This window comes from Pyrgilauda ruficollis, unplaced genomic scaffold (genome assembly GCF_017590135.1).
Source record: "Pyrgilauda ruficollis isolate IOZ18807 unplaced genomic scaffold, ASM1759013v1 scaffold422, whole genome shotgun sequence".
In the NCBI taxonomy this organism is placed as follows: domain Eukaryota; kingdom Metazoa; phylum Chordata; class Aves; order Passeriformes; family Passeridae; genus Pyrgilauda; species Pyrgilauda ruficollis.
Window position 1 is genome coordinate 42,386 of NW_024525735.1, and position 13,621 is coordinate 56,006.

The 13,621-nt window shown below is 64.8% G+C and overlaps 1 protein-coding gene across 1 annotated transcript; it reads right to left on the bottom strand.

Annotated features, from left to right (window-relative positions):
* Positions 1 to 9: 9 nt before the first annotated feature.
* Positions 10 to 10,962, bottom strand: RFX5 (regulatory factor X5). Its single transcript, XM_041477945.1, has 8 exons — positions 10,840 to 10,962; positions 9,984 to 10,117; positions 7,891 to 8,022; positions 7,161 to 7,277; positions 6,833 to 6,914; positions 6,251 to 6,452; positions 4,354 to 5,953; positions 10 to 3,864 (listed from the first exon to the last, which is right to left on the bottom strand). The coding sequence occupies exons 2-8, from the start codon at positions 10,100 to 10,102 to the stop codon at positions 21 to 23; spliced, it is 6,096 nt and encodes a 2,031-aa protein (XP_041333879.1). The 5' UTR covers positions 10,103 to 10,117; positions 10,840 to 10,962; the 3' UTR covers positions 10 to 20.
* Between the last annotated feature and the right edge of the window lie 2,659 nt (positions 10,963 to 13,621).

Here is a 13,621-nt window from a genome sequence, read left to right on the forward strand (position 1 = left end):
TGACTGGTTTTTACTGGTTTTTACTGGTGTGACGCAGGGGACCCCCTCCCTGTGCCCGCCCTCGTGTGTCCCTCGCGGTGTCCGGAGCAGGACTGTCCCCGCGTGTCCCCCAGGGGGGACCCGGCCCGGCTGTGTCCCCGCTGTGCCACGGCCTCCGGTGCCACCCTGGTGCCCGTCCTGCCATCCCTGATGACGCTGACGCGGACGGGAGTGACGGGCCTGTCCCCGAGGGCGCCACTGCCACTGCCACTGCCAGGCCTGTCCCCGAGGGTGCCACCACTGCCCCTGGACGGGCAGTCCCTGACAGGGATGGTGGCACTGCCACTGACTGGTGTGTCCATGATGGGGGGACTGCCAGTGACGTGCCTGTCCCCAGGGGTGGCACTGTCCCTGGACGGGCACTCCCTGACAGGGATGGTGGCACTGCCACCAGCTGGGCTGTCCCCAGCAGGGATGGTGGCACTGTCCCTGGATGGGCCCTCTCTGATGGGGACGGTGGCACCGTCCCTGCCTGGCCAGTCCCCGTCAGGAACAGTGGCACTGTCCCCAGTCGGGCACTCCCTGACAGGGACGGTGGCACTGCCATAGGCCAGCGTGTCCCCAGGGGGGAGGGTGGCAGGGCCGGGCACCCTGGACTCCACGATGGTGGCAGTGACCCTGGGGATGGAGTCCCCCACGAGGACGGTGGCACTGACGAAGACGGGCGTGTCCACGATGGTGGCCGTGCCCCTGGACAGGCTGGCCCTGACGGGCACGGTGACACTGCCCAGGATCCTCCTGTCCATCACAGTGCCACTGAGAGTGACCAGCGCGTCCACGATGGTGGCAGTGCCCCTGGACGGGCAGTCCCTGCTGGGGACGGTGGCAGTGCTGTCCCCAGCAGCGCCCCTGGCCCAGAATGGGCTGTCACTGACAGGGAGGGTGGCACTGCCGGTGACAGGCGTGTCCACGATGGTGGCAGTGCTCCTGGATAGGCTGTCCCTGACCGGGACAGTGGCACTGCCGGAGACTGGCCTGTCCCCAGGAGTGCCACTGTCCCTGGAGGGACAGTCCCTGCCAGGAAGGGTGCCACTGTCAGTGACCAGCCTGTCCCCAACGGTGCCACTGCCACTGACCAGCCTGTCCCTGATGGTGCCACTGTCAGTGACCAGCGTGTCCCCAACGATGCCACTGCCACTGACCAGCCTGTCCCCAACGATGCCACTACCACTGACCAGCCTGTCCCTGATGGTGCCACTGTCAGTGACCAGCCTGTCCCCAACGGTGCCACTGCCACTGACCAGCCTGTCCCCAACAGTGCCACTGTCAGTGACCAGCCTGTCCCCAACAGGGACAGTGGCAGTGCCAGTGGCCAGGCTGTCCTCAATGGGGACAGTGGCAGTGCCCCTGGATGAGCTGTCCCTGATGGGGACAGTGGCAGTGCCAGAGACTGGCACGTCCCTGACCGTGCCACTGCTGCCAGCTGGGCTGTGTCTGGCAGGGACAGTGGCACTGCTCCTGCCCGGCCTGTCCCCAGTGCCACTGGCCCTGGGTGACCTGTCCCTGATGGGGACAGTGCCACTGCCAGTGACCAGCCTGTCCCCAGTGGTGGCACTGCCCCTGCCCGGCCTGTCCCCACTGCCACTGTCTCTGAGTGACCTGTCCCTGATGGGAACGGTGGCACTGCCCTTGCCCAGCCTGTCCCCGCTGCCACTGGCTCTGGGTGACCTGTCCCTGATGGGGACACTGATGGGGACACCGTCCCTGATGGGGACACTGCCACTGCCCCTGCTTAGTCTGTCCCCAGCAGTGGCACTGCTCCTGCCCAGCCTGTCCCCAGGGGTGGCACTGCTCCTCACTGCCCTGTCCCCAGCAGTGGCCCTGGGTGAGCTGTCCCTGACAGCGATGGTGGCACTGCCAGGCACCGGCTTGTCCCTGGCAGAGACGGTGGCACTGCTCCTGCCCGGCCTGTCCCCAGGGGTTGTACTGTTCCTGCCCAGCCTGTCCCCAGGGGTGGCACTGCCCCTGGCTGCGCTGTCCCTGCCAAGGATGATGGCATTGCCACTGACTGGCCTGTCCCTAATGTCACTGGCCCTGGATGAGCTGTCCTTAACAGGGATGGTGGCACTGCCAGAGACTGACCTGTCCCCCGTTGTGGCACTGCCAGAGGTTGACCTGTCCCCCGTGGTGGCACTGGCTCTAGCTGACCTGTCCTTAACAGGGACAGTGGCACTGCCACTGTTGGAGCTGTCCCTGATGGGGACAGTGGCACTGCCCCTGCCTGGCCTCTCCCCAGTGCCACTGTCTCTGGGTGACCTGTCCCTGACAGGGACGGTGGCATTGCTCCTGCCTGGCCTGTCCCCAGTGGTGGCACTGCCCCTGCCCAGCCTGTCCCCACTGCCACTGGACCTGGGTGACCTGTCCCTGATGGGGACACTGCCACTGCCCCTGGAGGAGCTGTCCCTGACAGGGATGGTGGCACTGCCAGTCACCTGTCTGTCCCCAGGGCCACTGCCCCTGGGAGAGCTGTCCCTCCTAGGGACAGTGGCACTGCTAGAGACTGGCTTGTCCCTCATAGGGATGGTGGCACTGCCAGTGACAGGCTTGTCCCCAGTGGCACTGGCTCTGGGTGAGCTGTCCTTGACAGGGACAGTGCCACTGCCACCAGCTGGGCGGTCCCTGGCAGGGACAGTGGCACTCCTGGTGACCGGCCTGTCCCCAGTGCCACTGACCCTGGGCGAGCTGTCCTGCCTGGAGACAGTGGCACTGCCCCGGGATGAGCTGTCCCTGACAGGGATGGTGGCACTGCCAGTGACAGGCTTGTCCCCAGTGGCACTGGCTCTGGGTGAGCTGTCCTTGACAGGGACAGTGCCACTGCCACCAGCTGGGCTGTCCCTGCTGGTAACAGTGGCACTCCTGGTGACCGGCTTGTCCCCAACAGTGCCACTGCCCTGGGATGAGCTGTCCCTGACAGGGACAGTGGCACTGCCACTGACTGGCCTGTCCCCAGTGGTGGCACTGCCCCTGGATGGACTGGCCTTGACAGGGACAGTGCCACTGCCACCAGCTGGGCGGTCCCTGGCAGGGACAGTGGCACTCCTGGTGACCGGCCTGTCCCCAGTGCCACTGGCCCTGTGCGAGCTGTCCTGCCCGGGGACAGTGGCACTGCCCCAGGATGAGCTGTCCCTGACAGGGATGGTGGCACTGCCAGTGACAGGCTTGTCCTTGACAGGGATGGTGGCACTGGCCCTTGATGAGCTGGCCTTGACAGGGACAGGGACAGTGCCACTGCCACCAGCTGGGCTGTCCCTGATGGGAATGGTGGCACTCCTGGTGACCGGCTTGTCCCCAACAGTGCCACTGGCCTGGCATGTACCATCCTTGACAGGGACAGTGGCACTGCCACCAGCCAGGCTGTCCCCACTGGTGGCACTGCCCCTGACTGGCCTGTCCTTGACAGGGACAGTGGCACTCCTAGTAACTGGCCTGTCCCCAGTGCCACTGGACCTGGAGGGGCTGTCCTTCCTGGGGACACTGCCACTGCCCCGGGATGAGCTGTCCCTGACAGGGATGGTGGCACTGCCAGTCACCTGTTTGTCCCCAGGGCCACTACCCCTGGGAGAGCTGTCCCTCCTAGGGACAGTGCCACTGCTAGAGACTGGCTTGTCCCTCATAGGGATGGTGGCACTGCCACTGACTGGCCTGTCCCCAGTGGTGGCACTGCCCCTGGATGGACTGGCCTTGACAGGGACAGTGCCACTGCCACCAGCTGGGCTGTCCCTGCTGGGAATGGTGGCACTCCTGGTGACTGGCCTGTCCCACACAGTGTCACTGACCCTGGAGGGGCTGTCCCTGACAGGGATGGTGGCACTGCCAGCGACCCGCCTGTCCCCAGTGGTGGCACTGTCCCTGGATGGACTGGCCTTGACAGGGACAGTGCCACTGCCACCAGCTGGGCTGTCCCTGCTGGTAACAGTGGCACTCCTGGTGACCGGCCTGTCCCCAACAGTGCCACTGACCCTGGATAAGCTGTCCCTGACAGGGATGGTGGCACTGCCAGCGACCCGCCTGTCCCCAGTGGTGGCAGTGCCAGTGACCGGCCTGTCCCCAGTGTCACTGGCCATGGGTGAGCTGTCCCTGACAGGGATGGTGGCACTGCCAGCGACCCGCCTGTCCCCAGTGGTGGCAGTGCCAGTGACCGGCCTGTCCCCAGTGTCACTGGCCATGGGTGAGCTGTCCCTGACAGGGATGGTGGCACTGCCAGCGACCCGCCTGTCCCCAGTGGTGGCAGTGCCAGTGACCGGCCTGTCCCCAGTGTCACTGGCCATGGGTGAGCTGTCCCTGACAGGGATGGTGGCACTGCCAGCGACCCGCCTGTCCCCAGTGGTGGCAGTGCCAGTGACCGGCCTGTCCCCAGTGTCACTGGCCATGGGTGAGCTGTCCCTGACAGGGATGTTGACACTACCCCGGCATGGGCTGTCCCCAGTGGTGGCACTGCCCCTGGCCAGACTGTCCTTGACTGCTGCAGTGGCACTGCCACCAGCTGGGCTGTCCCTGACAGGGACAGTGGCACTTCCAGCGACTGGCCTGTCCCCAGTGTCACTGTCCCTGGCTGGGCTGTCCCCAGTGTCACTGACCCTGGAGGGGCTGTCCCTGACAGGGATGGTGGCACTGCCAGCGACTGGCCTGTCCCCAGTGTCACTGTCCCTGGCTGGGCTGTCCCCAGTGTCACTGACCCTGGCTGGGCTGTCCCTGACAGTGACAGTGGCACTGCCAGCGACTGGCCTGTCCCCAGTGTCACTGTCCCTGGCTGGGCTGTCCCCAGTGTCACTGACCCTGGCTGGGCTGTCCCTGACAGGGACAATGTCACTGCCACCACCAGGAGAGCCACCACTGGGGAAACTGGCACTGCCACCGACTGAGCTGTCCCTAGGGGGGACAGTGGCACTGCCCCCAGCCGGGCTGTCCCCAAGGGGGGTGGTGGCACTGCCATTGACTGGGCTGTCCCCAAGGGGGGTAGTGGCACTGACACTGACTGGGCTGTCCCCAAGGGGAACAGTGGCACTGCCCCCAGCTGAGCTGTCCCCAAGGAGGGTGGTGGCACTGCCATTGACTGAGCTGTCACTAATGGGGACAGTGGCACTGCCAGCAGAGCCACCACCAGGGACGCTGTCATTGACTGAGCTGTCCCCAAGGGGGGTGGTGGCACTGCCACTGACCGGGCTGTCCCCCCCAGCCACCGTGTCACTGTCCACCTCCATGCTGTCCCCACCACCCTCAGCAGCATCGACGCCCCTGTCCCCCGCGGGCACGGTGGCACTGCCACCCCCGGGTGACGCCCCTGGGGGCGAATCCCCGCCCTCATCCCCCTTGGGGACCTCCCCGTCCTCGACCGACCCCGCGGCGTCCCCCGGCCTCTTGCGGGGCCTCCCGCGCCTCCTCTTGTGCGCGGCGCCGTCCCCTCCTCCCTCCAGGGCACGCTTGGTGCCCTTGCCGCGCTGTCCCTCGCCCTCCCCTCCCGCGCGGGCGCCGCCGCCGGGGGTCTCTGCCGCGGGGACCCCCAGGCCGGGCAGCAGCACGTTGAGCACGGGGATGGCGGCGCCGCCCGGGGCCAGCGCGGCGCCCACGGGCAGCGGCAGCGCCACCTTGACGGTGCCGCCGAGGCGCGGCNNCAGCAGCGGCGGCAGCCGCGCCACCAGCGCGTTCACCTGCGGGCTGGGGCCCGCCCGAGCCGCCTCCGGGGGCTTCTTCTTGTCCGGCCGCGGCGGCGCGGGGACCCGGGCCACGGCGTCCTTCTTGGCCTGCGGCGAGGCGGGGAGGTGGCACCGGGCCGGGGTCGCCGCTGGGCGCCCGCCGGGCTCGGGACAGGGGCCGGGGGGTCTCACCTGCTCCTGGCTGCCCTCCGAGGGGTCCGCGACGTTCTTTTTGGGGGCGGCGGGGGGACGAGGGTCCTGGGGGGGCTTGTCCGTGTTTTCTGTGGGAGGAGGGGACGTGACCGCGGTGGCAGGGGAGGGTGGCACTGGGGAGGGGACACTGGGAGGGGGACACTGGGAGTGGTGAGGGGACACTGGGAGTGGGGAAGGGACACTGGGAGTGAGTAGGGGACACTGGGAATGGGGAGTGTGACACTGGAAATGAGTAGGGGACACTGGGAGTGGGGAGGGGACACGGCACAGTGGAAGGGGACACTGACAAGGACGGGACCAGCCCATCTCCCCCCCCGGGTGGGCACCCGCGGGGTGTGACGGTCCCCGGTGTCCCTAGGGCTGACCTGAGAGCACCATGGCCATGAGCAGGTCGGCGTGGGCGGAGCGGGGGCTGATGATGTGCTGCTGCAGCAGGAACTGCGCCACCTCCACGATGTTGTTGAAGGAGCGGCGCAGGATCTTCTCGGCCCAGTCGCACGTCAGGGCACACGCGGCCTCGGTCACCTCGCTGCTGTAGGACTGCGCCAGCTCGGCCAGCTCCGCCTGCTGGGGACACCGGGACATCAGACAGGGACAGCGGGCTGGGGACACCCTCACCACTGTGTCACCACTGTGTCACCACTGTGTCACCACTGTGTCACCCCCTACACCGCGGCTGTAGGGCTCTGACTGCTGGGGACAGGGACAGGGACAGTGTGTGACACCCGGGGCAGGAGGACAGCAGGGAGGGGACAGCAGGAGTGTCATGGAGCAGGGCAGGAGACAGGGATGATCCCACGGAGCAGGATGGGACACCGGGATGGGGACAGGAGGGGATTAATGGAGCAAAGCAGGACCTGCATCCCGTCATCCCATCCCATCCCATCCCATCCCATCCCATCCCATCCCATCCCATCATCCCATCCCACCCCACCCGGAGCACTCACGGTCTCGGTCACTTTGAGATCCAGGCTGGGCAGGGGAGGAAGGCTGACCACGGTCTTCCTCCTGATCCCGCCGTAGCAGTACGTTGGGAAGAGTCAAGGACTTTTCCCGAGCCCAAAAATCCAGGAACCAACCCCTGAAGAACCCTCAGGAATGGGGAAAAACTGAGGAAAACTGGGAAAACCAGGGAAAAGAATGGGAAAAAATGGGAAAAAACAGGAAAAAAACAGGAAAAAAAATGGGGAAAAAACGTGAAGAAACAAGAAAAAAAAAAGGAAAAGACGGGGAAAAGAGCAGCTGGCACCACAACTGCAGCCCGGGGAAGGATATTTGGATTGGCCACGGCCCCCCAGGCGCCGGGCTTTGATGTTGGGGAAGATCTCGCGGATGATCTTGCCAAAGTTGGCCGTGCTCAGCGGGCGGCAGCCCAGGTTGTCACAGTAGCGCCTGCGGGGATGAGCGGGCGTCACACGGGGCAAATCCCGGGACAGGGAATGCCAGGGAGTGCCAGGGAATGCCAGGGAATGCCAGGAACTGCCAGGGAATGCCAGGGAGTGCCAGGGAGTGCCAGGGAATGCCAGGGAGTGCCAGGGAATGCCAGGGAATGCCAGGGAATGCCAAGGACTGACAGGGACTGCCAGGGCCGGGGACATGGGGATGTGGGGCACTAGGACAGGGAGTTCCCAGGGAGGTGGGGACATGGGGACATGGGACACCAGGACATGGAGTCCCCAAGGACATAGGGACATGAGGACAGGGGGTCCCCAGGGAGGTGGGGACATGGAGAAATGGGACAGCAAGACATGGGGACATGAGACAGCAGGACAGGGGAACATGGGCACATGGGGTACCAGGACATGGGGACAGGGGACAGAAAGACAGGGGGTTCCCAAGGAGGTGGGGACATGGGGACAAGGGACAGCAGGACAGGGGATCCTCAAGGACACAGGAACATGGTTCATGAAGACAGGGTGTCCCCAGGGAGGTGGGGACATGGGACACCAGGACTGAGGGGTCCTTGGGGACATGGTGACATGGGACGTGGGACCGCCCGGCTCACTTGTAGGCGTCGTAGACGTCCTGCTTGGGCAGGCAGGTGTCCGTGTGCTCCTCCAGGTGGTTGCGGATCCAGCTGCAGGCGTGCATGTGCTCGGCCGTGCCCAGCGCGCTCAGCTCCAGCGAGGAGCTGCTGCTGCTCCGGGGATCCCACATTCCACAGGGAGGGCACAGCCAGGGGAGAGGCCGTCAGCGCCTCTGTGCCAGCTCCAGCCTGGCAGATCCGCCCTGCAGCGTCCCTGGCCCAGCTCCAGCCCTGTCCTGTCCCATCCCATCCCATCCCATCGGATGGATCAGAATGGATCCCACCACACCAGGGAGGTGCTGGGCTGGCCTGGCACCTGGAACGGGCCCCCCTGCCCTGCTGGTGTTCTCTGTGTCCCCTGTGCTCCCTGCAGCCCCAGGGTGCCGAATTCCCCACCCGGGAGCCCCTCTGAGGCAGGAATTCCCGGCAGGAATTCCGGCGCTGCCCTTACGAGATGCTGCCCCGGAGCTCCTGCAGCAGCGTGCTGGACTCGCTGGCACCGCCCTGGGCACTGCCAGGGGACAGCGTGCCCTTCCTGGCAGCTCTGCTCCCCAGCTCCTCCTCAGCCATGGCAGCCGCGTCCCGCTGGAACAGGGAAATGGGAATTGGTGTAAAAACAGCAATAAATCCCATCGGGGATTCTGGTGGGACTTGTGGGCACGGACATGAGCACGGGTGGGGGGACAGGGACACCTGCAGTGACCCCCGCAGGGCTGGGGGCTGGGGACACCAGGACAGGGACAGGGGGACACGGGGACACCAAGACAGGGACAGAGTGACACGGGGACACCACCACATGGACAGGGGAACACCAGGACAGGGGATCCCAGGGACACCAGGACAGGGACAGAGTGACACGGGGACACCACCACAGGGACAGGGGAACACCAGGACAGGGGATCCCAGGGACACCAGGACAGGGACAGAGTGACACGGGGACACCACGACAGGGACAGGGGGACACCAGGACAGGGGATCCCAGGGACACCAGGACAGGGACAGAGTGACACGGGGACACCACGACAGGGACAGGGGGACACCAGGACAGGGGATCCCAGGGACACCAGGACAGGGACAGAGTGACACGGGGACACCACGACAGGGACAGGGGGACACCAGGACAGGGGATCCCAGGGACACCAGGACAGGGACAGAGTGACACGGGGACACCACGACAGGGACAGGGGGACACCAGGACAGGGGATCCCAGGGACACCAGGACAGGGACAGAGTGACACGGGGACACCACGACAGGGACAGGGGGACACCAGGACAGGGGATCCCAGGGACACCAGGACAGGGACAGAGTGACACGGGGACACCACGACAGGGACAGGGGGACACCAGGACAGGGGATCCCAGGGACACCAGGACAGGGACAGAGTGACACGGGGACACCACGACAGGGACAGGGGGACACCAGGACAGGGGATCCCAGGGACACCAGGACAGGGACAGAGTGACACGGGGACACCACGACAGGGACAGGGGGACACCAGGACAGGGGATCCCAGGGACACCAGGACAGGGACAGAGTGACACGGGGACACCACGACAGGGACAGGGGGACACCAGGACAGGGGATCCCAGGGACACCAGGACAGGGACAGAGTGACACGGGGACACCACGACAGGGACAGGGGGACACCAGGACAGGGGATCCCAGGGACACCAGGACAGGGACAGAGTGACACGGGGACAGATCCAGGATAGATCAGGATGGATCCAGGATGGGTCAGGATGGATCAGGATGGGTCAGGATAGATCAGGATGGATCCAGGATGGGTCAGGATGGATCAGGATGGGTCAGGATAGATCAGGATGGATCCAGGATGGATCCAGGATAGATCAGGATGGATCCAGGATGAATCAGGATGGGTCAGGATGGATCAGAATGGATCCCACCACACCAGGGAGGTGCTGGGCTGGCCTGGCACCTGGAACGGGCCCCCCTGCCCTGCTGGTGTTCTCTGTGTCCCCTGTGCTCCCTGCAGCCCCAGGGTGCCGAATTCCCCACCCGGGAGCCCCTCTGAGGCAGGAATTCCCGGCAGGAATTCCGGCGCTGCCCTTACGAGATGCTGCCCCGGAGCTCCTGCAGCAGCGTGCTGGACTCGCTGGCACCGCCCTGGGCACTGCCAGGGGACAGCGTGCCCTTCCTGGCAGCTCTGCTCCCCAGCTCCTCCTCAGCCATGGCAGCCGCGTCCCGCTGGAACAGGGAAATGGGAATTGGTGTAAAAACAGCAATAAATCCCATCGGGGATTCTGGTGGGACTTGTGGGCACGGACATGAGCACGGGTGGGGGGACAGGGACACCTGCAGTGACCCCCGCAGGGCTGGGGGCTGGGGACACCAGGACAGGGACAGGGGGACACACCAGGACAGGGGATTCCAGGGACACCAGGACAGGGACAGGGGGACACGGGGACACCACGACAGGGACAGGAGGACATGGGGACAGGAGGACAGGGGATCCCAGGGACAGGGGGACACCGGGAACAGACCCAGGAACACCAGGACAGGGGATCCCAGGGACACCAAGACAGGGACAGGGGGACACGGGGACACCACGACAGGGACAGGAGGACATGGGGACAGGAGGACAGGGGATCCCAGGGACAGGGGGACACCGGGAACAGACCCACAGGGGGACACCGGGATGAGACTCCCAGGGACATGGGCCCACGAGGCCACCGGAAACGACCCCCGGCGCCACGAGGCCACCGGAAGCGCCCCCCGGGACCGCCGCCGCGCTCCGCGCCCTCCCCGCGGCCCGGGGCGCTCCCGGCGGCCCCGGCCCAGCGCGACCCCCGCGCTCCGGACCCGGGCGGCTCCGGAACCGGGACCGGGACCCCCTCCCGCGGCCGAGCCCGGGCTGTCCCCGGGTGTCCCCGGGCCCGTCCCCCCCTCCCCGTCAGCCCCGCACCCACCTGGTCCCGTCCCGCTCGGGGGGCCCCGGGAGGGGGGGGAGGGGAGGGGTCCCGCCACGTGCCCCGCGCCCCCCGCGCGAACCGAAAGTAGACGCGCCCCTCGCTCGCCGCGCGCGGCCCCTTCTTTTTTCTGATTGGCTGCGGCGCCGCTGGTCTGCCCGGATACGGCAGCGCCCGCGGCTGTGATTGGCTGAGCCCGCGCCCCCCCCCGGCTGGGGGTGAGCGCCCGGATGTGGCGGGGCGGGAGGGGCCGAAATCTGCCTGGCAACAGCGACCTGATTGGTCGGGGCGGGCGGCGCGAGGGGAGACGGGTGTGCGGTGAGTGTGCAAACGGGTCACGTGGGGCGGGCACGCGTGCGGGGGTTGTGCAACGGGCACGTGTCACGTGCGCGCGTCGCGTGCGAGGGTGCGACGGGCGGGGGGGGTGAGTGTGCAAGGGAGGGTCACGTGGGGAGGTCACGTGTGCCAGGAGTGTGCAAGGCGCGTGCAAGGAGAGCTCCGGAGCTGGGAAAGGGAAATGAAGGATTTTCTGTGGATTTATGTCAGCCCGCGGGTCACGCGCATCCCGGAATTCCCGAGTCCCGGAATTCCCAGAATTCCCAAATTCACAAAGTCCAGACTCTTGGAATTCCCAAATTCCCGAATCCCGGAATTCCCAATTTCCCCAATCCCAGACTTCCCGAATTCCCAAATTCCAGACTTTCGGAATTCCCACATTCCCAAATTTCCAAATCTCAAACTCCGAATTCCCGAATTCCCTACTCTTGGAATTCCCAAATTCCGAACTCCCAGAATTCCCAAATCCCGGAATTCCCAACTCCCAAATTCCGACTCCCGGGTTTCCCCGGGGATCACAGCCAGGTGCAGTCCCCGCATTCCCAAATTTCTGCGGGGGGGGGGAATTGGGAATCAGATTTAAAAACCCCAATTTTAATCAATTTTAAAATATAAATTCCCATTCCCATTGGACCCCACCGCGTGGGAATTCCAAGGAAAAGGGTTTGGAACAGCTGCAAAAAAATGGGGAGATTTGGATGGTTCAGATTCCATGGAGGAATTCCAGCCGCTCCCTGAGGGGAAGGATTTGTTCCCCGTGGATTTTCCCGGGGTTTGATCCCAGGATTTGCTCTTGGCTTTTCCTGCTTCTTTTTTTTTTTTTTTTTTTTTTTTTTTTGGATTTCTCAGCTTTGGTTTGGGGTCGTTATTCCTCAAAAATGCCCTTTTTCCACCCGAAAATTCCAATTTCTGGCAATAACCAGTTGGGAACTTTCCGGGGAAAAGGCCAAAGGATCCTTTTTATCGGGTTTGGGAAAAAAAAAAAAACAAAAAAAAAAAAAAAAAAACCAGGGGTACGAGAGGAGGATCCTAAAACCCCAAAACCCCAAAATCCCCGGGGCGTGGGAGACGTGCAGGGAAGAGGCTCTGGAGCTTCCCGACCTTTCCAGGGATTCCTTTGGAATGGGGGAGGGAAAATCCCATATTCCCGAGGAATTTTGGGGAAGGGAAATCCCACATTCCCGGGGATTTCTGGGGAAGGGAAATCCCACATTCCCGAGGAATTTTGGGGAAGGGAAATCCCACATTCCCGGGGATTTCTGGGGAAGGGAAATCCCACATTCCCGAGGAATTTTGGGGAGGTTGCAGATTTTAATCGGGAAGGGGAGAACTGGAAAAGTGGGGTTTTAATTGCAGGGGCAGAGGCTGAGTCAGAGCCGGCTCTGGCTTGGGAACGCCGAGTTTGGGATGCTGGGATTGTGGGATTTTGGGATTTGGGGATTTTTGGGATCTCAAGGCTCACCTCGTCCCACCCCCCCGGGCAGCTCCCGCTGGCCCCGGCGGCTCCAAGAGCTGCCCAGGCTGGGCTGGGCATTCCAGGGATGGGAATCCATGGAAAAAACCGGGGCCAGGGGAGGATTTATCCCAAATATCCACCTGGATCCCACTTTATTTCTGGGCAAAACCTTCTCCAGGAGCCCCCAGAGGTAACATAGGGGGAAAATGGAAGGGGAAAAAGGATAAAACATTGATGAAAAAAGGGGATAAAATCCCCAGCTGGAAGCGAAGCCCCGGGAAAAGAGGCAGCGCCGGGAATTCCTCCAGACCCTTCCCGCAGTCCCCGCGCCGCCCGTGCCCGGCCCGGCATCGTCCCGGCCCCGCCGCCGCCCTCGGCCCCCGGGGTTTGTTTGTCCCGGGTTTTTTCCGGGAATGAGCCTCGGGAAGCTGCGGCTGATGCAGGAAACAACTTTATTGATGGCAGGGAAAGCAGAGCCGGGCAGGGACAGGGACAGGACAGGGATGGCCGGGAATGGCCCGGGGGATGCCGAACCCTGAAATCACCCGAGGGGACCCCAAAGCAGGAATCCCCCATGGGATCCTAAAGCCCAGAATCACCCGGGGCACCCCAAAGCCCCGATCCCATCACCCGGGGCACCCCACAGCCCCGATCCCCCAAAACCCATCACCCAGGGCACCCCACAGCCGCGGTCCCCCCAAAACCCATCACCCAGGGCACCCCACAGCCGCGGTCCCCCCAAAACCCATCACCCAGGGCACCCCACAGCCGCGGTCCCCCGGGACCCCCGGTCCCGCGGCGCTGCCGGGCTGGCTCAGGGCAGGGTCACGGATTTGGCGTCGCCGCCGGGGAAGCGAATCTCGTGCGCCAGGCACGGCCCGTTGGGCTCCTTGCCGAAATCCACCAGGAAGTTCTTGTTCACGGCCAGGCCGCCCTTGTCCGTGTCCACGTCGAGCTGCAGCATCACCGAGCCCACATTCCCGAGGAATT